At 36.8% G+C, this 26,342-nt stretch overlaps 1 protein-coding gene across 1 annotated transcript; it reads left to right on the top strand.

Moving 5' to 3' along the window:
- The first annotated feature begins 17,949 nt into the window (after nt 1-17,949).
- Nucleotides 17,950-21,414, top strand: LOC121245243 (MDIS1-interacting receptor like kinase 2-like). Its single transcript, XM_041143504.1, has 2 exons — nt 17,950-20,818; nt 20,906-21,414. The coding sequence occupies exons 1-2, from the start codon at nt 17,986-17,988 to the stop codon at nt 21,214-21,216; spliced, it is 3,144 nt and encodes a 1,047-aa protein (XP_040999438.1). The 5' UTR covers nt 17,950-17,985; the 3' UTR covers nt 21,217-21,414.
- The last annotated feature ends 4,928 nt before the right edge of the window (nt 21,415-26,342 follow it).

Here is a 26,342-nt window from a genome sequence, read left to right as displayed (position 1 = left end):
TGCCGCCGTTAACCACCAGTAGCTCTTCGAAGCAGCGGCACTCCTTCCGCCGTTGCGCCGCCGTCGCACCACCATTGGCCACCATCTTCCTACCACTTCATCCCCGACCTCTTGGCAACCCATTGGACCCAACCCCACCTCCGATCCGTCACCGGTGAAGCTCCACCAACTACATTTCCGATTTGGGCATTTTGGTCTTCTACCGCCCATTCCGCCGCCACCCACGGCAAACCACCGCCACCATTGGCTTCACCGACCTCCCTAGGCCCTACCCTATCAATCTTGGGTCTTCGTTTGTCCTCGTTGAAAAGTTGGTAATTGTGACCCACGGCCACAGTGTATTTTACACTGTGGTGTTGCTCAGAAATCACCACTTGCAACTTCGAGATCCTCCGGAAATTATTATATTGCACTGTAAGTATTTTCCTTAAAGAACTTTCGTGATTTAAATATATTTTTGCACTAACACATATTATCTGTGAATTGGTTTGTTTTGCCGGACTGAGTCCGAGGAGTTTCGGGGGTCGGATGGATTGTGGACGGAGTTGTGTTTGTTTGTATTGTGAATTGTGGTTGTTGGTTATGACTTGTTCACGTACATCGCATATTGCATGCATGATCATGTTTGTAAAGAAAACTGGGTTTTCGTGTATTGCATACATGTTCATGTATTTATTGGATTTGGATTTTCATGTGAGTAAAAGGAAAAGAGACTGTAGGGATGGTGGTAAGCAGGGATGGTGGTTGTGTCCCGCCTGTGATTCCCGCCTACAGTGCTCTGTTAAGTATTTATTGTGTGTAAAGGAACTGTAGGGATGGTGGTAAGCAGGGATGGTGGTAGAGTCCCGCCTGTGATTCCCGCCTACGGTGCACGCGTTAGGGATGGTGGTAAGCAGGGATGGTGGTTGTGTCCCGCCTGTGATTCCCGCCTACGGTGCACGCGGTAGGGATGGTGGTAAGCAGGGACGGTGGTAGAGTCCCGCCTGCGATTCCCGCCTACAGTGTCCGATAATTGGATTGTTTGTGTGAATCATTTTATGGGAAAATGTGTTACGGATATTTTGGGCCAAAATGGGATTTTTGGCGTGTGTTGGAAATAATCATTTTTTTTGGGAAAAAATGATATTTTATGGCTAAATGTATTTTGATATATTGTTGGTTGCATTAATGTATTTTTATCCCGAGAGTTGTTTGGTTTATACTTACCTGTGGTACCATTTTATGGTATCGCAGATTTTGATGCAGACGATGATGACGAGCCTTAGTTTGGCTCCGGTGGAGGAGTGATCTGGGATTGCTCCTGTTTAGTGAGTTATGTTTTTATCAATTACTGTATTTACCTTTTGTATTATATTTGGGATGACTGTATAATTTTTAAAGATAAATTGTGTTAAATATTTGTATTTAAATTCTGGTACTTAGTTGACTATCCGCTGCGTTATTATATTTATACACTGTTGCATGTACACACACTGGCACTTCGTTGGGATGTGTGACCGTGTTGTCACCATCCTGGCGTCTCGTTCCCTGTGTATTTATATAAGGGGGATTGGGGGCGCCACAGGTGGTATCAGAGCAGTTCGGCTCTGGGTAAAACCACATGTCCCATAGGTGTAGTACCAGAAAATTTTAAAATTTTGATTTGAAATTGTTTTGTTGGGAGTACATTATTTTAATTTAATTTATTTATTTTAATTGTACGTTAATTGTTTGTTATTTATCTTATTTTTGTTATTTTAGTTTATTTAGTTATTTTATTATATGGCAGGCAATTTTACTTGTTTCAATTATTTTCTTGTGTACTATTTCATTTGTTTTATTCCTTTTGTCTTATGACATTTTATTTTGTTGGTTTTATTTTATTTTATTTTATGTGATATAGTTGTATTTTAATTTATTTTACTATAATTATATTTTTAGTTTGTTTTAAACTGATAGTGGGGTTAAGGGTTACGCTATGGCAGGAAAATGGTACGACCAAGAAGGCAAGCTAATGAGCCCGAGGATGAATTACCGAGGGGTGATGGAAATTATGCCATGGCGAGGGCGTTGAATAGGATGACGGAGTTTCTTCAGCAGAATTTTCGTCCACAGCAAGGAGAGCAGTTCAGGGCGATGCAGGCCGGGTGCACCTATGAGCGCTTCTTAGCGCATAGGACCCCTGCTTTTTCTGGTGAAGAGGATCCATTACGGGCTAGAAGGTGGATTCAAGATCTGGAAAGAACGTTTGAAGTCTGTGGATGCACTGAGGCCCAGAGGGTATTATATGGGAGCTATATGCTGCAAGGTGAAGCGGCGAATTGGTGGGAGACCAAGCGGTCACTTTTAGAGATGGAGTTGGGATCCTTGGCTGCTGTGTCTTGGCAGCGTTTTAAGAAAGAATTTGATGATCGATTCTTTCCTGTTTCGGTGAGACGGCAATTGGCTCGGGATTTCAATAATTTGGTTCAAGGAGACATGACTGTCGAGCAGTATGCAAGGAAATTTATGGAGCTTGGGCGGTTTGCTCCTCACCTCATTGCTACGGAAGAGATGCGGGCTGAACGTTTCCAAGAAGGGTTACGCCCTCAAATCCGCAGGCAGGTCGCATGCTTGGAAATCCAGAACTTTCAGAGGTTGGTCAATGTGGCCTCAATTGCTGAGCGAGAGCGAGGTGTTGTGGTAGATTCCCCTCCGGGTAAGAAGCGACTGAACGTTGATGGTGAAGGGAGCAGCTCCGGGTCGCCACAGAAGTTTGTGCAAAGGATCGGGGCCAGAGCGCAGGCAGCTTCCGGTATACGTATTGGGGGCCGAGCTCCAGTTTGTGGTAGATGTAATAGAGCCCACGAGGGCGAGTGTCGTCAGGGTTGGAACCAGTGCTTCGAGTGTGGTCAGACAGGACACTTTGCTCGTGAGTGCCCTAATTGGACCCAAGGGAATCAGGGTGGTCATCGCGGTGGTAGGACTAATCAGAGGCAACTAGTTCAGGCTTGGGTGTATGCAGTGACTCCTGGTAGTGCTGGCAACGAGATTCCAGGGACTCAGGACGCTGGAGTTACGGCAGGTATGGGTCTAATCTTACCTTTCGTAATGGATGCCATGTGTGGTTTATTCTTGGGTTTTGGAAAGTTATGCAAGTTGTATCCATGCCCGTTGGGTGTTGGAGGTTGTGTGATTTTCTTAAGAGTGTTCTGGTTGTATTTGGTATCCTGCTCTAGAGTGATGATTGGCCCTACAAATTTCGAGGACGAAATTTTATTTTAAGGGGGGGAGGATGTAACACCCCGTATTTCAGTGTGGTTTTATTTAACTTGTGGTTTTAAAATCATCTCCGTTGGATCATTTTTGTGACCCAAGTTATGAGGATTGGACCTCATTTCTTTTCCCTTCTTTTTTCTTTCCTTCCTTTTTCTTTTCTTTCTTTTCTTTTTCTTCTTTATTTCCTCTCCTTCCCGCGCACTCCCTCTCCCTCCCTCTCTCTCCGTCCGTTCTTCCTCACAGCCCAGCCCCGCCGCCGTCGCGCCGCCGTGCGCGACACCGCCCAGCCGACCAGCTCCCCCTCCCTCCGGCGACCTCACCTCCCAAATCTCAGCCCCTACCTCGCCGCCGGTAGCCCACACGCCCCCCACGAAGCCGCGGGCCACCTTCACGCCAGCGCCGCCGTGAGCCGGCGGTGGCCCTCACTGCCCAGCCCATTAGCTTCCCCAGCCGCCGGCGACCTCACCCCACCAATCTCACCTCCATCCGTGCCGCCGTTAACCACCAGTAGCTCTTCGAAGCCGCGGCACTCCTTCCGCCGTTGCGCCGCCGTCGCACCACCATTGGCCACCATCTTCCTACCACTTCATCCCCAACCTCTTGGCAACCCATTGGACCCAACCCCACCTCCGATCCGTCACCGGTGAAGCTCCACCAACTACATTTCCGATTTGGGCATTTTGGTCTTCTACCTCCCATTCCGCCGCCACCCACGGCAAACCACCGCCACCATTGGCTTCACCGACCTCCCTAGGCCCTACCCTATCAATCTTGGGTCTTCGTTTGTCCTCGTTGAAAAGTTGGTAATTGTGACCCACGGCCACAGTGTATTTTACACTGTGGTGTTGCTCAGAAATCACCACTTGCAACTTCGAGATCCTCCGGAAATTATTATATTGCACTGTAAGTATTTTCCTTAAAGAACTTTCGTGATTTAAATATATTTTTGCACTAACACATATTATCTGTGAATTGGTTTGTTTTGCCGGACTGAGTCCGAGGAGTTTCGGGGGTCGGATGGATTGTGGACGGAGTTGTGTTTGTTTGCATTGTGAATTGTGGTTGTTGGTTATGACTTGTTCACGTACATCGCATATTGCATGCATGATCATGTTTCTAAAGAAAACTGGGTTTTCGTGTATTGCATACATGTTCATGTATTTATTGGATTTGGATTTTCATGTGAGTAAAAGGAAAAGAGACTGTAGGGATGGTGGTAAGCAGGGATGGTGGTTGTGTCCCGCCTGTGATTCCCGCCTACAGTGCTCTGTTAAGTATTTATTGTGTGTAAAGGAACTGTAGGGATGGTGGTAAGCAGGGATGGTGGTAGAGTCCCGCCTGTGATTCCCGCCTACGGTGCACGCGTTAGGGATGGTGGTAAGCAGGGATGGTGGTTGTGTCCCGCCTGTGATTCCCGCCTACGGTGCACGCGGTAGGGATGGTGGTAAGCAGGGACGGTGGTAGAGTCCCGCCTGCGATTCCCGCCTACAGTGTCCAATAATTGGATTGTTTGTGTGAATCATTTTATGGGAAAATGTGTTACGGATATTTTGGGCCAAAATGGGATTTTTGGCGTGTGTTGGAAATAATCATTTTTTTTGGGAAAAAATAATATTTTATGGCTAAATGTATTTTGCTATATTGTTGGTTGCATTAATGTATTTTTATCCCGAGAGTTGTTTGGTTTATACTTACCTGTGGTACCATTTTATGGTATCGCAGATTTTGATGCAGACGATGATGACGAGCCTTAGTTTGGCTCCGGTGGAGGAGTGATCTGGGATTGCTCCTGTTTAGTGAGTTATGTTTTTATCAATTACTGTATTTACCTTTTGTATTATATTTGGGATGACTGTATAATTTTTAAAGATAAATTGTGTTAAATATTTGTATTTAAATTCTGGTACTTAGTTGACTATCCGCTATTATATTTGTACACTGTTGCATGTACACACACTGGCACTTCGTTGGGATGTGTGACCGTGTTGTCACCATCCTGGCGTCTCGATCCCTGTGTATTTATATAAGGGGGATTGGGGGCGCCACAAAACCCATAAATGGGTTTCGTGCGTGCGTGCAACAGATGGGGAAGGGGACTTCCCGAGGCTTGGGTTCCATGGGAGGGGTTCACCGGTGAGAGGGGAGGCTGTTGGTGGCGGTGGTGGCGCACGACGGTGGAATGGGCATCATGCCCATTCGGGCATTACACTTCCGAAAGGGAGAAAGGGAGAGTGTGAGGGAGAGAGGTTGCCACGGGGAGGCTTGCCAGAGTGGGAGCAAGCCGTTGGTGGTGGAGGTGACGGTCATCGGCACACGGCAGTGCCGGGTTGCGAGAGAGAAGCTTTGGCATGGAGATGGACTGCGTACAGCGTACGCTTGAGGGGAGAGGGAGGAGAGAGAGAGAGCTGGGGAAAAAGTGAGGGAAAGAGAGAGGGGGTCTGGGTATTTAACCCAGTCCTTTCGTCTTGGGGTCCTCAAAACGATCTAACGTTGAGGTATTAAAACACTGATTTGAAAATGCGTAAACGTTAACTTAATTAAAAGCACTTAGAGGAATTAAGGTAAATATTATTTTAAATTAACTTTAGTTTATAAAATAATATTTCTTCATCATTAATAAAATAATGAAGTCTTATTTAATATATTTAAAAGGATAAAACCATTTAATTAATTAAAGTTTTCAACATAATTTAAATCCCTTAATATTTTAAATAACTAGAATCATTTTAATAATTAATATTAAAATGATCTCCGACAATTATAATATTTTGGAGCTCTTCAAAATATTATAATTGTCTCATTTAAAAATAAGTTTAACTCAACGATACTGGAAATACCTCATATAAATATTTTCAGTACATTTAAAACACTAGGCGTGCCTTAGAAGTCACCTAATATCTCGAGAGACACGTCGTCATGGTTCGACACACATGATGATGCTCGCAGTCGTCAGAAAGAATGGCAAACTGTTGCATTATTTCGTCATCAGAATTTGCTTATGTCAGAAAGAAGGAGCCTTACGTAAGAAAAATGAAGCTTACGTAAGAAGAAAGGAGCGGGGGTTATACTTGGGTCACAAAAATGATCTAACGAAAAAGATTTCAAAGCAACATCTCAATTAAAATAATTTGAACGTAATGATAAAATTTAAAAACAAGGAACAATTTAAATGCATAACAATAATTAATATTAAGAAACATATCAAATTTTAATTTTCACAAATTAAAAATCATAAAAATAAACCCACTAAAAATCCGACAATTTTAAAGCAATAGAATAAATTTTTGAATTAATAAAAATAATTTTTCAATAAAAATGCACTAAAATACGGGGTGTTAGACATAACGAAAAGATGAACGAAACCACATAGTAATCTATTATTGGCCGACAACTCGAACTTCTGCATCGGTTCCAGATATGTGATATATCTTTAATAGTCGCTCTGTTTAAATATATCCTAGTGTTCATTAAATAATATTACCATTATGAACCACAAATGCCTATGTCTCTATGCAGAAATAAAAAAGCAATAATCCTCGGAGAGTATTATTATGACTGAAAAGTAATATTAAGAATTAGAGTCCATGTCTAAAGATATTTTTAATGCCAGGAGTTTTGTTTGGTCACACAAGAATTATTCAAAAATATATAGATAAAAAATGGGAGGTTTCACTAATATATATATATATATATATATATATATACATAGGTTGGGAGAGAAAATTTGAGAAAGAAAATTAAGGCTCTGCTTATATCAAGATCACCATTCTAAACCATAAATGTCTCTATCTCTACCAACAAAAGGAGCAAAGACTTTGACAATTATTTATATCTATCTCTAAATAATTGCCCAGAGATAGAGAGCTACTTGAAGTAAGTTCAAATTAATTGTTAATTAATCATTGAATTTACTTATTAAACAATTATACGAATATACTTATTGTTGATAATTTTTTATTTTTAGTGATCATATTAACGTGCTAAAAGAACTGGGAGTAAATGATATAGACCAGAGACATGAACAAGAGTTCCCGAAATGGTTCAAACAACGGGTAATGAATATAATACAGATGGAATTTTGCACTAACATATTTTAAATAGAGAGGACTGTTAACGATTGAATGTTTATACTTTATTTAATATGTAGGTTGTACAAATGCATGCGAGAAATCCGAACGATATATCAGACGAACTATATGCACTGGCGCGTGACCCTTCGAGGTGCGCTGCTCGATATTCTGCATGTATTTCTCGAGGGAGTAGATATCACACAATTGATCGAGAACTTTATAGGAAAACACAAAATAATGGTGTCCTTGTCGAAAGGAGTCATGATGGAGAGAACGTTGATTTCTACAGAGTTATCATAGATATAATTGGAATGAGATATGTGGGGCAGCTTGTGGTTTATATATTTAAGTGTGATTGGTGGGATTTAAACAATCCTCGAAGGGGAAAATGCCAGGATGAATATTTTCTGAGTATTAATACATAAAAAAAATGGTATGAAGGTAATCATTTTATTTTGGCTTCCCAAGCATCTCAAGTATTCTATTTAGACGATCCTCAATTAAGAAATCAATGGCAAGTAGTACAAAAGTTTTCTCCTAAAAATATTTTTGACGTTATCCCCGAGGCGGAAGAACAAGATGAAGAAGAAGATGATCCCTCTACTCAAGAAGCATACCAAGAGAGTCAACCTGCCATTAACTTATTTGTGAATTTGAGCCAGTATGAGATGATCCCATTACATAGGGAAGATATTGAGGCTGAAATAATTGAAGCGACAGTTGATCAAAGTGTTGACTCATCTGAAGTATCTACAGATGATGAGAGCGAATCTATGGATGAAACTAATATAGATGATTGATCGGTTTTGTGTTCACATTATACAGTATCTCGCAATTATGCCACCAAAGAGGAAGGAAGTTCGCATCCCATCTCCACCTGTTCCTAGCTCTCCGTCTGACTCACCATTAGAGACTGACTCTACGGAACAAGATAAATAGCTAATACTCATTTTTTTAATTAAGATATATGATAATTGATACAAGATAAAAAACTAATATTATTTTATAGAGATAACACATAGTAGTCGTCACAGACGAAGCACTACTAGAGGCGTGACGTTGGAGAAATATCGTAAAGTAGGTAAGATTGAGGTTAACATTCCTGACGAACATATCGGAGGCGAGGGACAACAAGCAGCTTGGCTTGCTTCGCATGTGGGTGCTCTTACACAGACTTATGCACTTTTGGCTACGAGTTCATGGCATAAAGTCCCGTAAGATGTGAAAGAGTTTATAAAGAAGCATTGTTTGGTACGTAATATTTAAATAAAAATATTTTTTTCATATTATTTAATATTCTAAATGATATGTGTATATACTTTTTCAAGGATGACTTCAAACTAAATTTTGGTCGGAGAGAGGAGCGTAGGACTGTCGAAGAGCTTATGTGTAATGCATTCTGTAAGTATAAGGCAAGATGTCACGAGCATTACAAGAAGTACGAGAACAAGGAAGATGCACGCTAGCATCCTTTTCAGGATGTCCGAGCTTAAGAATGAGGAAAACTTTGCGGCATGTTTGAGGATCGATCATATAAGGTAAATTAAATGAATTCTTTATGTGTCATATTTGTAATTTTTCACTTACTAACTTTTACAACTTCTATGCAGGAGCGAAGTTCTATAAACAAAATGAATAGATCAAAGTTAAAGATTCATCATCATGCAGGCTCAAGATCTTTCCATTGCCTATCTCAGAAATTGGTAATGTACTTTTTATTTATTTATTTTATTCAATGTAGTTTGTTTTTAATATAGACTTTATATCTTAACAATGTCTCTTGTAGTAAGAGTCAGACACCAATTATGATCTGACAAAATTATATGTTGCATCACATGCTAATAGTAATGAAGAGTGGACTCATCTAGATGCTCGTGAGAATTATGTAAGTATTATAATTTCTTTTAATTAACTATATTTAAATTATTGTGTCAATATTAATTTTATATGTTGTGTAGGATAAAATGGTTGCCTTTCGTGCTGAAGCTACATCAGATCATAATTCATCAACAAGTGATGTTGAAATTTTTACACAAATTCTGGGTCAACGTTCGGGCTACTTGAGGGGTTTGGGTCGTTGTGTAAAGCCTTCAGGCTCTTCATCAACATCAAGCACTTCTGTTATTGCGTTAGAGAATGCAAATTCTAGGATTGAATAATTGATGGCAAAACAGCAGGAGTTAGAGGCTCAATTGACGAAACAAGCAGACATGGAGATGCGCATAAAACAATAAGAAGATCAACAAAGAGAGATGCAACTCCAAATGCAAGAACAACAAAGACAGATGCAGCTTCAAATGCAGATGCTTATGCAACAATTCAAGCCTCCAAACAATTGAATTTAATTAGAAGTGTTTTAGCATATTGAACAATTATGTATCATGTACTGATAATTTTATTAGTATTATTAGTATTTTATTTATTTAGTTCTGACTTATTAGATTAGTTTTATTTATATTGAACAATTTGTAATGTATTTTTGAAATATAAATATCTATTTGGTTTTAAATTGGCATTAATGTCCAAGAAAATAATAACCGTTCGAACTCTCATCAAATGTTCGAACATATAAAAATGGACACAACTGTTCGAACGATAAAAATTCTGCGTCGTTCGAACAGGCAATTCACTATTTGCGTTCGATCATAAATTTTTTTGTTCGAATGTTTCTTCATGTGTTTTTGGTCGAATGGATTGGTATCGATCGACCGGCCATGAATTACCCATTCGAACAATTACTCATGGTTCGAACGTTATTTACTACGTTCGAACGAATTTTCGAGACGAATTTAAATCGTCCCCAAAAAAATTTCTGTTTGAACGTGATCGAACGGTCCAGCTTAATTTCGTCCCAAAAGATATTTTTTGGGACGACTTTGTCATTTTTGTCCCAAAATAGCTTTTGGGACAGTTTTATAGGGATGAAGTTGGGACAGTTTTTTTGCATCCCAAAACACTTTTTGGGATGAAATCCCAGTCTTTTGGGACGAAAATGTTCCTTCCAAAAGACCGAATTTGTTGTAGTGTATAGTATTGGGATGGTTGGGATCAATATCTCTAGCCTTAAACTATTATCTAAACTTGATCGGGACCTAAAATAAGAGAGATAAATATAAGAAATGAGTCTTATAATATTTATTGATTCCCATTTAAATTTTTTGGATAGTATTAAATTCTTATCTTATCTCATTCATCTTATCTAATCGTTATAACTTTGCCAAACTTTTAAACAAAATACAATAAACAATTCAACTTTTTCAAATACTAAAAGAAAATTATATTAAAAAATTATATTCTAACAATATTTTAACTTTATAATAGTTTTATTCAACTTTCATCTCAACTAACCATCCAAACTAGGTAACTTTTTCTTTCATTTCACAAGGATTTTAACAGATTCTATTTTCTACCCTCTATATGCATAGTTATTTTTCTTCTAATTTGCACATCACTTGGTATTAATTTGAGTGGCATTTCAATGCAATTGCAGGTAGAGACCAAACTTATACCATGACACTATCTACGTCTCTTCCCATTTTTCGAGGGTGCTTCAAATGAATAGCGCTTCTTTAATTCTTTTTTTGGATGTGCAAAAACGCATGATGCTAGCACATTGATCAGAAAGCTCTGATATTACAAGTAGGTAGTAGCAAATTGAAGATCAAAGGAAACCAAGGGAATTAATTAGCATATATAGACGTTTGAGGCTTAGAACAGTAAAGGCATGCACGTATCTTTTTAATCCTTCTAATTAGAAATAGATAAACCCTTGACAAAGAAGATTCTCCGAACGGGGGTTAAGTTATATTAATTTTTTACTGTATGTTTATTTTGGATTTTGTAAAAGTTAAATTAATTTTTGTATTTAGGAAATGACTGAAAAAATAAAAAGTTGAGATAGCATGTTTTTTTTATTTTTTATTTTTGAGATTTGAAGATATATTTTAGTTTGCTTGAAAAAACAACTTGGAAATATTTCTCTAATCGAACATGCATGCAGGGCCTAACTTTAATCACGAGAACGTAATATCATAATTAGAAATTGGTGGTATATATTATGATCATTTAATCACAGAACGTAATATCATTAGAAAGGGGTGGTTAATTATATAAACAATTTGAATGATTTATAACTTTTCTCTAAAACTTTAAAACTACATAATAATTAACCATTCCCATGCATGAAACTTTAAAAGGAATGTCTAATTAAGTATTTCATGATCAACTGTATATATCATAAAACAATGTTAGTTCATGATTAGGAAGTTCAGGATATATAGGGCCAAGAGCCTAATGGCCTGACGGTATATAGCCTGGTTTTCTAAATGGAAAACTTAGATTCAAACCCAAAAACAAAATAAAAAGGGAAGTTCACAAAAGATCAAAATCATTACCAACCTTGGAGGTGGCCGCCGGTTAAGGGAAATAAAAGAAAATCTAATTATTCCAATGATCCTTTATCGATCCATGCATCTTGTTTATGGTCATTCATAACGTTATCTCTTCTTTGAGATCATGAGTATTTTTATTTATGGTAATTCATAACGTTATCTATTGGCTTGCATTCACGGATCGGACTTATATAATCGTGCTAGCTGCTAGCTCGGTAGTCATATGTCATAAATATTAATTGACCGAAAAAATGATCGCTCTATTCAAATATATTGATATGTACATGCACCTTACTTTGACTGATCGAGTTTCTCGGCTCTCTATGCTTAGTTATAATGACTTCAATCAAGACCATTATGAACCACAAATATTGTCTATATCTCTACAGAATTAAACGGAACGAAGACTTCGACAAATTAAAAGTGCAGGAAAAAAAATAACACAAACAAAATGTCTAAAGCTAGGTCACTTCATGGGACGTTGGCGTCGGGCAACGTAGCATTATTTATATATATATATATATATATCATATAACCTTGTCTTATATATATATATATATATATATATATATATATATCTTTGTTTTCGATAGTTTCGTTCCTATTCATGTCCCCAAATCATAATTGGCATTGACCAATGCTCTTAAATTGCCAGTTTTAAGGGTTGGCTTGCAAATTTTCAAAAACGTTTTAATAAATCATAGGCCGGTTTTGACATTTTAGAAACCGGTTCAGGACCGGACCAGCTCCATCGGTTCGGGCCGGTCCGGTCTGGTTTTCCAGTTTTCCTGTTAAAATACAACATTTCGTAACATGGCATAACATATAATAGAAAATATTACATGACATGAAATTGTGTAACATATAGCATTATGTAATATGACATACTTGTAACAAATAGCAATACGTGGTAGAATAAATTATGTAACAGATAAGTATTTCGTGATAGAGTATTATATGTAACAGATAAGCATGAAGTGACATGGCATAGTATGGCATATACGATAATATACATATATAAACTGTAGTTCCCTTACCCATCACACATACACAACATTCTAATAGTGAGTTAAGAGCTAACTTACAGTGATCGGCTAGCTTTACGAGGCAAAGCATGAAACACGAGAAACTGTAAGTAGGAGTTCTAAAAGTTAGAAAGGTCATCAATAACAATTAGAAACATGAAAAAATGCTAATTTAATGTAAAATTACCATTTTACCCTCTACATGTGAGAAAATGACCATTTTACCCCTAACTTAAGGATTTCACACCCTAACTCCAAAAATTCTAAAATCTACATTCGTCATGTAAATTTTGTCCTAAATTCAAATATTAATTTAGAAAAATTTAAAACCAAACACAACTATGAAAAAAAATCGTAGGGCCGAAACTTCCAAAGGCCATATATCTTATTTTTGTTGCAATTTCTTCCAATTTCAAAACTCATGATCAAACCTAAATATTGCAAAACAGATCCACCTATCTTAAGCTTAAAAACATGCCTAAAAAATTAAAAAAAAATATACTTCTCATAAACACAACTTTTCAGTAAAAAGATCTAAACTTTTTAACTAAAATATAAACCCTGGAATCTCAAGATTTGACCTATTTCAAAACATCTCCAAGATCTCCAAAAATCTAAAACTTTCTTCTAACATGTTCATAACACATTCCTTAGAATTAACATGCTTTGAATGAACACATAAAAGTAACCAAAAATCACAAAATCTCACTTAAAATACTCGACTCCAACACTTAGTCAAAAACATAATTTATTTCTCAACTTTGCTTTGATCAAACCCTTGATCCGAGGCATACCATGATGAGATATTCAAACCAAAAACTCATATGGTTTAAAAGTGTGTCCTTAGGTAGATCCGATCATTAAACTTAAAATCACATGGCTAAAAATAAACCAAAACATGGATCTAGCTGAAAACATCAAACTTTTGACCTAACCAAGTATTCTCTCGCATAAAAATTCATATTTTTCAAACGAACACCAAAAATCTTCAAAATAACATCCTAATATGTAGATAAAAGGCTTAGTATCATCAAATAAATTTATCAAACCCATTGGAGTAAGAATAGACCACAAAAGATCTAAACTTTTTTAAAACATAAACTGGTTTTCCTCTTTCGGTTTCTTACCTTTTAGATCTACGAAAATCTTTTATCAAAAGCTTTAATCTCCAACAAACATTCATATAAACATGTTGAAAATACTCAATAAAAAGCTCGGATCAAGATTTGTCCCTTAGCTTCGTCAAAAATTCTAAAATACAACACATATCCTAATTATTGCCCATATTGACCTTTCCATGGTTTTTCCATAACTCGTGACTTTTCCAAATACATCCAAATACCAAAACATCATGTAAGTTACTTACAGAAATCGTTTTTTAACAAAATGGTCGCTCTGTTCAAATATATTGATATGTACACCTTACTTGATGAATCTTCTTCTAACTTTAAATTTTGGTTGGGAGAGAAAATTTGAGAAAGAAAATTAAGGAATAAGGACAAGAATGAATACTTTGACTAACTTTGTCTTGGTGGAATCTCTCAGGCTCTGCTTAATTATAGTGACTAATTATATCAAGATCACCATTCTAAACCATAAAAGTCTATATCTCTACCAAAAAAAGGAACAAAAACTTTAATTGACAAATTAAAAGCGTAGAAAAAATGCACTAATCCTCGGAGAGAACATATATTATTGGCCGGTTATAACTGAGTAAAATGACAAGGATGAAGACTGTCTCCTTCAAGATGACATGAACCCGAACGGTCTCTTTATACAAGATAAACAATAGTTCAACGAAAGTTTGCAAAAGCAATCCTAATCTTCCCAGGGTATGTACACATTTTCATTTTCCCATCCATAAATGTGACTGGAAATTAATGAAGCGATATTAGAGAATCTAGTGGACGAGAATTTTCAACAATCAATTGCTGAGAAATTGTTGCGAGCTAGTGCGTACTTGGAAGTCTAGGATCGATCAATATCGCTAACCTTAATTTATTATCTAAACTTTATCAGGACCTAAAATAAGAGAAAGATAAATATATGAAATGAGCCTTATAATATTTATGGGTGGTGCTACTCCCACAGAGGGAGGCTACCGATCGAGAGATCTAGCTATAGTCACTGAATAGGCAAAAAAATTTGTCCTTTTTTTTTTTAGAGGCGACTTCATTTTGTGGCTTACAAGCGGCTAGGAGATCGAGTCTTCTTCAGTGTGGCCGGGCTCTTTTCTATGTTGACTTAATTAGGATCAGGAGTAGTTTGGATTCAGAGATGATGAGTTGAGATAGGTTTAGATAGTTTGTAAATAGTAGAATAAAAGTTGAATTATTTATTATACTTTATGTGAGAATTTGAGAAAGTTGTAATGATGAGATGAGATGAGTTGATATGAGTTGAGGTGGGTTTTGTGGTGTTTAGAAGACTTTATGATCATTTTCTGCTCTCATGCTATTTCTTTCAATTTTCTGTATTTGACAACTCCCAAAAAGTCTTTAAAATAACTTAATTGGTTTTGATAGCAAGATACTCTCATCTCATCTTATTTTATCTTATCTCATCTCAATATCCAAATATCATAAATACAAATACTTTTCAATTTCAAATCTTTAACTTTTTCATCTAATCATTACAATTTTTCCAAACTTTCAAACAAAACATTAAAAAAAAAAAATCAACATTTTCCAATTTCAAAATAAAAATTATATTAAAAAATTATATTCTTAACAATATTTTAAATTTTTATTCAATTTTTTCTCTCTCATTTCCTAAAATCCCATAAAATCTTAACTCAAACCACTGCACTACTATTCACAAACTATTTACATATAATCTCATCTCATCTCACTATCCAAGCTAGGACTAAGAGGAGGTTTGAAATGTGAGTTGAGATGAGATGCGTTGAGATGATAGTTGAAAGTTAAATAAAATATTATTAGAATATTATTTTTTAATATTATTATTGTTTTGAGATTTAAAAAAATTAAATTGTTTATTATATTTTGTGTGAGAATTTGGAAAAGTTGTAATGATTAGATAAGATAAATTGAGATGAGTTGGAGAGACCTTTGTATCCAAACCGGGTTAATTCATTTGCTTGAGTTCTTCTCAAAATCAATAATAGGGATTACCTCCCAATGAGTATATGTAGAGTTAGCATTGCAAATGAACAAGACTACTCGGCAAGCCACTTGAGTTTGGCTTGATCAAAGTACTCAAGTTTCACTCAATTCATTTGTTAAATAAGCGGTCCGTGAACATACAATTATAATCGGTTATTAAATAAAACAACTCGTATAAAACCCGTATGATATATACGCTGCTCTACAAACAACAATGGGATCATTAACCATCAAGAAAGTATTTTCCCTTCTCATCAACTTTGTCCTATTTGCTCAGTTGGTCCCTAATTAATTCACTGGAAGCAGCTTTTTCTTCTAATTCTTCCAAAGAAGATTGATGTGTATTTTATATATATATATATATGCCAAGATTCTTTAGATCAATTAACAACATCTTAGTTTCTCACTAAAAGAACCAAAGATCAAATATATTCCCCCTTCCCATGTATCAAAAACAAAAACTTATCAAATATTATTGTTTTGAGATTTAAAAAAATTGAATTGAGATTTGAAAAAGTTGAATTGTTTATTATATTTTGTATGAAAATTTAAGAAAATCGAAATGAAGAGATAAGATAAGTTGAGATTTGTATTTTTATTAAAATGATTTCGGTTAAGTAAAAGGACTAATTAAAACAATGACATCACTATTGTCGTGTGTTAACTGACTTGTGTGATCGAATTAGTTTGGTAGTCATATTATAATTCATTGTGAAAATCATTTTTCGTTAACTGACTTTTCTAAGCACATCCAAATATCAAATAGAAGCGATATAGCCACAAAGAGATCTTACAAAAATAAACTTTCAAATTGATATAGTTTCATATGATACGTTAGATTTACTTTATAATAAAAGTAGTTTTACAACCAAACGTACCATATCAAAATACGTAATTTTTTGAGCTTTTTTTTATAGAATTTCTTTGTGGCTAAAGCATTTCTCAGTACCAAAACATCATGAAAGTTATTTACAGATTAATTGTGATACAACGAAACAAACAGAGCCGCCTAAATCTCATTAATTTTAGTTATTTGGTCGTCCCTCTTGAATGCGGAAACTTCCTCGATCTCATCTTTTTGTTCGAACCTAAATGAGATCCTATCATTTGTGATTCTAGTGGGTAAACGTATGAACATAATAAAAGGATGAACATATGAACTTTGCCGTGGTGGAATCTCTCAAGCCGTCTGCTTAAATATAGTGACTTATGTATCAAGACCATTGTGAACCACAAATGTCTACACATCTCTATCGAAAAAGGAACCAAGACTTTGATAGATTAAACGATGGGAAGAAGACTAGATCCTTCAACGTAACATGATGACCCCCAATACACAAGATAAAGTATAGTTCGACCAAAGTTCGTAAAAGCAATAAGTCAACATTTTGATTTTCCCAACCATTGATGTGACTCGAATGTTGAATGTACTGTGGAATGTTGAATGTACTGTGGAATCTAGTCGACGATTCCAACCTTGAATTAATGATCAGAAATGTCGCAAGAAAGTATAATTTACTCGGAAGGATGGAATCAATGTACCTAGCCCTAAAATTATTTTCTAAACTTTATCAATACCTAAAATAGGAGAAAGATCAATATATTAAATGAGTCATAATACAATGCTAATTACCGTTTAGGCTTTGTTTGGATGTTGAGTTGAGTTGAAATAAGTTGAGTTATTTATCAATACTAGTGAGTTGAGATGATGGAGTGACTGTTGTGGGGTCCACCTAAGATGAGTTTAGATGTGCTTGGATGTTAAGATCATGAATTTAGATGTATTTATGAAAAGTTGAAAAAGGTTGTGGGTCTGGCTTGTAAAGATGTGTTGAGTTGAAAATGTTGTACGTGGATCTCACGTGTAAAGATGTTTAGAGTTGAGATGCATTTAGTAATTTGAAAGTTTGGTGTTTAGATGTTAGACTCAGCTTACAATTAGACTGAACTGAGTTAATCTAAGTTAAGTCTATGTTCCAAATGGGACCTTAAATTTTTGAATACCAAAATTCTCAATAAATATTGTACAATTCACTCCACGTGTTTATATTACTTTTAGATTGATGAGTGGTAGGCCTCGTACAAGATTGCTTATAAATAAAGCCCTTAACTATTATACGCTCTACGAGTAAAAACAATGGGAGCATTAGCCATTAAGAAAGTATTTTCCCTTCTCATCAACTTTGTCCTATTTGCTCAGTTGGTTTCATCACTGGACGCGCCTGCCTTTTCTTCTAATTCTTCCAAAGAAGCTATTGCTCTTCTGACATGGAAAAATAGCCTTCAGAATGAATCTCAATCCCACTTATCTTCATGGATTCCAGTTTTTTCTTCCAATCTAAACCTAAGTAGGAATCCATGCAATTGGCTTGGTATTTCATGCAACCTTGCTGGAAGCATCGTCAAAATAAACCTTACCGAATCTAGCTTACAAGGTACGCTTCACGGATTTTCTTTTTTATCATTTCCAAATCTTGCGTCCATTGATCTTTATGTGAACACTCTTTATGGGACAATTCCACCTCAAATTAGCTCCCTGTCAAAACTCAAATATCTCGATTTGTCCTTTAATCAGTTTTCAGGCAAAATCCCACCAGAAATTGGCAAGCTAGCTACTCTTAAGGCCCTCCACCTTGGACGTAATAACTTAAACGGCTCCATTCCTGAAGAAATAGGGCGCCTAAACCTTCTAACTGAATTTTATCTTTACAAAAACCATATAGACGGTTACATCCCTTCTTCTTTAGGCAATTTGAGCAACTTGGTTATTTTGCTTCTTTATCGAAATGAACTTTCTGGTTTCGTTCCTCCAGAAATGGGAAACCTCTCCAATTTGGATCGACTTGACATTAGTCAAAACCACCTGACAGGTCCAATCCCTTCCACTTTCGGGAACTTGAAAAAGCTAACCATCTTGCACATGTTTGATAATTCACTTTCCGGTCCCATCCCTTCGGAGATTGGAAATTTGAAATCCCTAAAGAGTGTAAGTCTTCAACACAATAATCTTTCGGGTTCAATTCCAGCATCATTATTAGGTGATTTGGTAAATCTTACCCTACTTCACCTGGATAATAATAGCCTTTCTGGATCCATTCCTACAGAAATAGGAAACTTGACTTCTCTCAAAGATCTACAGTTGGATCATAACCAGCTACGTGGTTCTCTTCCAACTTCTTTTGCTAACATGAGCAATTTGATATCTTTAGTACTTCGTGAAAACCAACTTACCGGTCCAATTCCTCAAGGAATTGGAGATCTCATCAACTTGGAAACTCTACAACTAAACACAAACCAATTTATTGGTAATTTGCCTCAAAACATTTGCCATGGTGGATCACTTCGGTACTTTGCTGCAAGCAACAACCATTTGGATGGCCAAATTCCCAAAAGTTTCAAAAATTGCACAAGCATAGTCAGAGTCCAATTAAGAGGTAACCAACTCATTGGAGATATATCTAAGGACTTCGGTGTCTATCCAAACTTGGAGTTCATAGATCTAAGGCATAATCGATTTTATGGAAGGATCTCAAGTAATTGGGGCCAGTGTCAACAACTACAAACCCTACTTCTGGGTAAAAACAATATTACTGGTAGCATACCAAAAGAGATTGGGAACTGGACTACTCAGCTAGGTGAACTTGATCTTTCTTCAAATCATATAGTTGGGACGATTCCAAAAGAATTCGGAAGCCTAATTTCTCTAATGAAATTGTGGATGAATGGCAATCAAGTCTCTGGCGCTATACCTTTTGAATTTGGGTTCTTGACAAATCTTGAATATCTTGACCTGTCCTCAAACAAGCTGAGTAAGTCAATTCCAAGTAATTTCGGGGACTTCGTGAAATTGATAGAATTGAATTTAAGCCACAACGATTTTAGCGAAAGGATTCCAACACACCTCATGGACTTATCTCATATCTCCAAATTAGATATAAGTTATAACTCTTTAAACGGAGAGATACCAATGGAAATTTACAAATTGGAGAGCATAGTGATCTTAAATCTCTCCCATAATCATCTTTCTGGTTTCATTCCGAAAGCATTCGAACAAATGCATTGGTTGTTGTATGCCGACATATCCTACAATGAGTTGCAGGGACCGATTCCCGATAGCAACACATTTATAAATGCTTCTGTAGAAGCATTACAAGGGAACAAGGGATTGTGTGGTAATGTTCTAGGACTACATCCTTGCAATGTTTCCATGATATACAAACATAGCTCAAAAAGGGGACACAAAGTCGTGTTTCTTCTCGTTTTCCCACTTTTAGGAGTAGTTACTGTTCTACTTTCTATCTTTGGGTTTTTTCTCTTTATGCAAAGAAGAAAGACGGATCTAGAATCCAAACAAAGCAAGACCGAGGGCCAAGTACTGTCTCTTTCAATATTACATTTCAATGGAAGAACATTGTATGATGAAATCATAAAAGTGACCAATGGTTTTGATGCTCTATATTGCATTGGGAAAGGAGGACATGGAACTGTCTATAAAGCAGAGCTAACTTCAGGTGATATCTTAGCCGTGAAGAAATTCAATCGACCACTGCATGATGCTAGTGAGAACAGATTTCAAAAGGAGTTCTTGAATGAGATAAGGGCATTGATAGACATACGCCATCGAAACATTGTTAAACTTTATGGTTTTTGTTCTCATGTGCAACATTCCTTTTTGGTTTGTCAATATCTAGAAAGGGGTAGCTTGTCCCTAATCTTGGGCAACGAAGATGCTGCTAAAGTATTGGGTTGGAGTAAGAGATTGAATATTGTTAAAGGTGTGGCAAATGCCTTGTCTTACATGCACAATGATTGCTCCCCTCCGATTATTCATCGTGACATATCAAGCAGCAACATCTTGCTGGATTCTCAATTTGAGGCTCATGTTTCAGACTTTGGGACTGCTAGGCTTGTGGAGGTAGACTCATCCAATTGGACTTCCCCTGCAGGCACTTATGGATATATTGCACCAGGTTATAAATTATTTCATTGTCCTTTCAAAGAAAAGCATGCATATGTGTTGATTTTGTCCATCTTTCCTTTATTTCTTTTCTTTGCAGAGCTTGCTTATACAATGAAGGTAACTGAAAAATCTGATGTGTATAGCTTTGGGGTATTGGCAATCGAAGTCATTAGAGGAAAGCATCCAGGTGATTTCATCTCCTCACTATCATCGTCGTTAGCTATGGAGAACATACAAGTGAAAGATGTGTTGGACCAATGCCTTCCATTTCCAACAGTTCAAGTTGAGAATGAAGTAATAATAGTCGTACAGCTTGCCATGAAATGCTTAAATGTCTGTCCACAATCAAGGCCGACAATGCACATGATTTCTAAAGTGTTATCGACCAATATTAATGCACATTCCTAGAGCCATCCAGACATGCATTGCCAACTTGAAAGTCGAGAGTTGAAGATTATAGACTATCTAGATAATAATTAATGGAAATAAGTGCTAAAATCATGTGTTAGTCTAAGATACTTAATTATTAGAGCATTTTCTTTCCATCCCAAGTATTTATGTGTAACTTTAGTTTTTAGTTGTATGAGTGTTAAGGTATCTTTTTTTTATCATCTCATGTCCTTCTATTTAATTCCAACTATATCAATCAACAAAAGTGTCTTTTGGGAGTATATGTGGCAAGGTTTTGGAACTCTAAGGTTTGTTTGTTCTCAATAAATCCTTTAATAGATATCCATGAGATTTGAAACTTTTGAAGTTGAATACCTTAATTTAAAAAAGTGGGAGTTTGAGACATCAATTTTTAATTTTTTTATTTATTTTAGAAGTAGTCTTATATAGAATTTTTTTTAGTGGCGCATGATATATGTTGTCATGAAGTGATAGAATGAGAGTACCACGTCATCTATATTCTTTGAGTACTTAATAATTTTTCCTTAGTTGAATTGCAAATTTGTTGGGAAACTTCAGGTTCAAGCTGAAAGAATTAAAATTATATCAAATTCACTCACAAGATTTTTGAAAGATAGTCGCTAGTCCTTCATGAGATAGACATGAATCTAGCCAAAACCCCACCAATTTTTCTAGATGTTAGGTGAATTAAGGCACTCGCATCAAGAAGGCAATCCATGCATCTTACAACTAACTTTTGAGAACATCCAAGTAGATTTTTTTTTCTAAAGTTTAAGGGGAATAGTTGTAACGCCTTGGTCCCGGATGGAGTCAGAGAGTTACTACTTGTCGCCTAAATCATTTTTTACAATACAAATAAATATTCCAAAGACTCAATAAACATATCCTCATCCATTTTCAAAAACTGCATAACCATAAATACGACTACTCAAGGCTTAATATAATTGTCAACATCCCAATAAATCTAGTCAATACAATCAATCAATCTACAGAATAATAACCTTTCAATAATCTCAGTACCTATTCCCTACACTTAGCAATCTTGTACCCGTTTTTTATTCTCGATCCTTAATCTAAGCATTCACTTTATCTGAAAAATATTGTGGAGATAAATATTGAGTTATCAACAACTTAGTAAACATAGAACATATACTAGTATGTAAACATGAGCATTTTCACAGAGTTCAGAATGCAGAAACAAAACATTTTAGTTTCAATATGCAAATCTCAAAAATACATATTATCAGAAAATCAGAACGACACTTCAAACTGTTCATATTCAAGAACCAACTTTTCATATTCGAAGACCCCTTTGGCACAACATGACCGAACATCTCCATCTTATCATATCATATCAATGCATCATATCAGAACAGAGACCATGTTTAAACCCTGTGGTAAGGTTGTGCGATCTGTGAAAAGCCAAGCAAAACATAAATTACCATGCTATCAAAGCGATTGCACTCAGAGCAGATACCACTATTATATCCCGTGGTCGGGCCAGAGGTAACTATTATATCCAATGACAGGGCTAGAGGTCACTATTGTATCCCATGACAGGGCCAAAGGTCACTATTATATCCCATGACAATGCCAGAAGTCACGATTATATCCCGTGACACGGTTAGATATCAAAGCAAAACATAATTAGAATCACCATATCAGAACCAAAATCAGAGTCAGAACAGAATCATAAAGTCATGCCAAAGGTTTTTCAGATGCCACATCATATCAAAATAGAGTACTGAAATTCAAATCATTTCACATTTTCCAAAACAGATTCAGAACATCTTCACATCACATGCAAAAATTATCAAATTTTCATATTCACTCATTTTTCTCAGTTCAATAACAGAATGCCAAAAATAAGCTCATGTCTAAATCAGTTATGCCCGAAAATACTTTATTCATATATAGAATTTCATGAGTAATGCAGAACAAATAACTGAGGTCATTTCAAATTTCTTTTCATAACAAAACATGCATATTTTCCAAAAATCAACCTCAACCCATTTTATTTTTATGCAAAGTCTAGCATTGGAACCCCACTTACCTAGACTTTTTAGCTTTCAGAATTTTTCCCACAATAATGTCGAACGAATATTAATTGTCACCTATAAGATTTCACGTAACTTCTATAAATTTCAATGAACACCTATTTCGATACTTAAACCTGAAATACTCAAATAACCTATTTTTCCCAAATGTCTACAATTCTCTTAATTCTAAAATATCAATACTTCCCAAATTTTTATCATCCTAAAATATCAATACTTCCTAAATTTTTATCAATATCGTTTCACTCTACTGACTAATACATTAATATTAAAAATATTTCTATAAAATAAGATTTTTGGTACTAGTATAAAGTGGTATTAGACCCACTTAGAAAATATTATACTAGTTCTTGTAAACACACCCATGGTTACAAAATAACATAAAAGTACACGTTGTAATTCAAGGGACAAAATTGCAATAACTAATCTTTCTAGAGCTTTAAGTAAAAATCCATAAGCCATGTTTTTCTTTGTTTGCAGGGAAGTATACCTAGACCCAAGTTGTGCGATGGAGCCTCACTGTGAGAGGAGATGTCGCGGCGGGGCGGAGTGGCAGGCGGCTAACTCGACGGTGGAGCACTAAGAGAGAGAGAGAGAGATGAGAGAGAGTAAACACGGAGAGAGAAAGAGAGTAAGTCGTGAGAGGGAGAGGGAGAGAGACCGCACGGGATACTCACCAAAAGGGCAGCAATGCGGCGGCGACAAGGTGGTTGGGCAGCGGCAGATCGTGGAGTGGTTAGGGCGTCGGTGTTGCTGGGCTTTCCTTGCCATGGCTGGTGGCATCGAACGAGATGAAGTGCTCTGTTTTGAGATGCAAAAACTAAGGTCGTTCGTTGAGGTTGAGAGTGGTGTTTTTCGACATGGGTTCACGGTTGGCTATGGCGGTGAGGTCTGGGTAAATGTTTACGTGGGGTGGACGAACTAGGCGGTAGTGGTGGAGTCTTGCACTGTAGTATCTGGCTTTCCCATGGTTGCTATGATGGTCTACATGGTTAGAGTCCTGCATTGCAGCGGCTAACACACAGTAGTTGAGCAGGGGTACTACGGTGGTGTAAGGCAGAGGCACTGGCCTGAGTTTGGACGAACACGGGTTGGGCAGGCCTTCTTGTAGGGACGATGGCCGTGAGGGGTGGGACAGTGGTTATCACATGGCGGTTTCAAGGCTGACTATGGTGGCTGAGCAGCTTATTCTGTCCTGGGTTGGTTGTGGTTGGACTGGGTGCGACGAGGCCTTGCTGCTTGAAACGTGCAGATTTGTCTCTTGGGTGGTAAACAAAGGGATGTGGTTTCGGTGGTGTTAACCGTGGTGGGTTCACGGTGGTGGAGGTTGGCTTTGAACGAGGAGAGGCTGGGTGATTCTTGTGGCTGGTTGCAGCTATAAGGACAACTACAAATCATGCACAAAATCTGAATTAGAAATGATTATACTCATTTAATTCTTTTTTATTTGCTTGATTTGTACAACACATAGTTTGCTATACATTAGCTTAAGTTTAGGAATAGTTTTTGGTTTCAAAATTCTATATATATTTGTCTTCATCATCTAATGAAAGTGTATGAATCATTTTTTCCAAACTCTATATAATTCTCTACATGGTATCAATTTAAAAGCCCCAAACACTCTAACAAGTATCTTCCTAGTTTTCTTTTTCCTGTTATTGCCAAGGCTAACTCCTTCTCTGAAATTGTTCCCATAGCTATCAATGCGACTCAACAAATCACTGCTTGACTCACACCAACAAACTTTCCTTTATGGCATGCTCAATTTGAGTCCCTTCTTCTCGATTATAACCTCTTTGGTTATGTCGATGGAACTCATATTTGGCCACTTCAACTGTCGTCAAATGATGCAGCTACTACTGCAGCTTATCAAATTTGGTTCCGTCAAGATAAACTTATTCTAAGTGCAATCTTGACTTTTGTTTCTCCAGCAGTGATATCAGTCATAGCTACCTCAAAGACGTCTCATCAAGCCTGGACCAAACTTACCAAACTGTATGCCAGTCGATCCAGGACTCGAGTAATGCAGCTCAAATAGGATCTCACCCTCATGCAGCGTGGCACTCGTACTATAACAGAGTATCTTCACTTTGTTAAAAGTATTGCTGATGAGCTTGCTCTCAGTGATGCACCTTTATCTCAAGATGACATCACATTATATGTTCTATAGGGGTTAGGCTCTGAATATCGTGATATTGTTGCCCCTATTTGAGCCCAAGAATCCTCCCTCTTCTTTGAAGAGTTACATGATCTGTTACTTGGTCATGAGGCCTATCTCGAAAGAATTGAGTCAACTACACAATCATTGGTACTCACTGCCAACAATACTCAACGTCGAGACTCCTGTCCTTTAAAGCCTCAATACTCAGCAAACCAACAATCATCAAAGGCTGACTCTCAATCCAAACCTCGACAACTCAAACACTACAAATACTCACCAAAGTGCCAATATTGTGATCAACAAGGTAATATTGCAAAGTATTGCCCAAAACTAAAGTCATCTGAAGCAACTGCGAATTGCACACTACTGCTCCTAGTCCAAATAAACGTCGGCTCCTTGATTCAGCAGCTTTTCACAATATCACATCTCAGGTTTCAAATGTACAATTACATTTTGAATATGATGGTGCTGATGAGGTTATTATTGGTGATGGATCAGGTTTGCCCATCACTCACTCTGGCTCTCTCACTTTCTCACTCTTTCCTTTCCAAAGCAAAACAATGTTTTATTGAAATTTCACCCAACTTATGTTCATGTGAAGGATCGGAGAATAGGGTAGACAATTCTTTGAGGCCCGTGTGAGATTGGAGTTTATCCTCTTTCTTCATCACCTGCTGCTACACCAATTGCTCTTATTCATGAAAGAACATCAACAGCTGGTCGGCAATAAAGCCTTGGCCATCCATCTTCAAAAGTTGTAAATCGCATAATTAGTTGTTTTCCTCTTCCAACAAGTTCTTGTGATTTTAGTTCTACTCATTGTCACTCGTGTGTCATCAATAAAGCTCATCAGTTGCCTTTTCATCAGTTGATTTAATTTATACGGATGTATGGGGACCTTCCTC

The sequence above is a fragment of the Juglans microcarpa x Juglans regia genome, unplaced genomic scaffold, assembly GCF_004785595.1.
Source record: "Juglans microcarpa x Juglans regia isolate MS1-56 unplaced genomic scaffold, Jm3101_v1.0 JmScfU0012, whole genome shotgun sequence".
In the NCBI taxonomy this organism is placed as follows: domain Eukaryota; kingdom Viridiplantae; phylum Streptophyta; class Magnoliopsida; order Fagales; family Juglandaceae; genus Juglans; species Juglans microcarpa x Juglans regia.
This window is presented reverse-complemented; position numbering and strand designations above follow the sequence as displayed.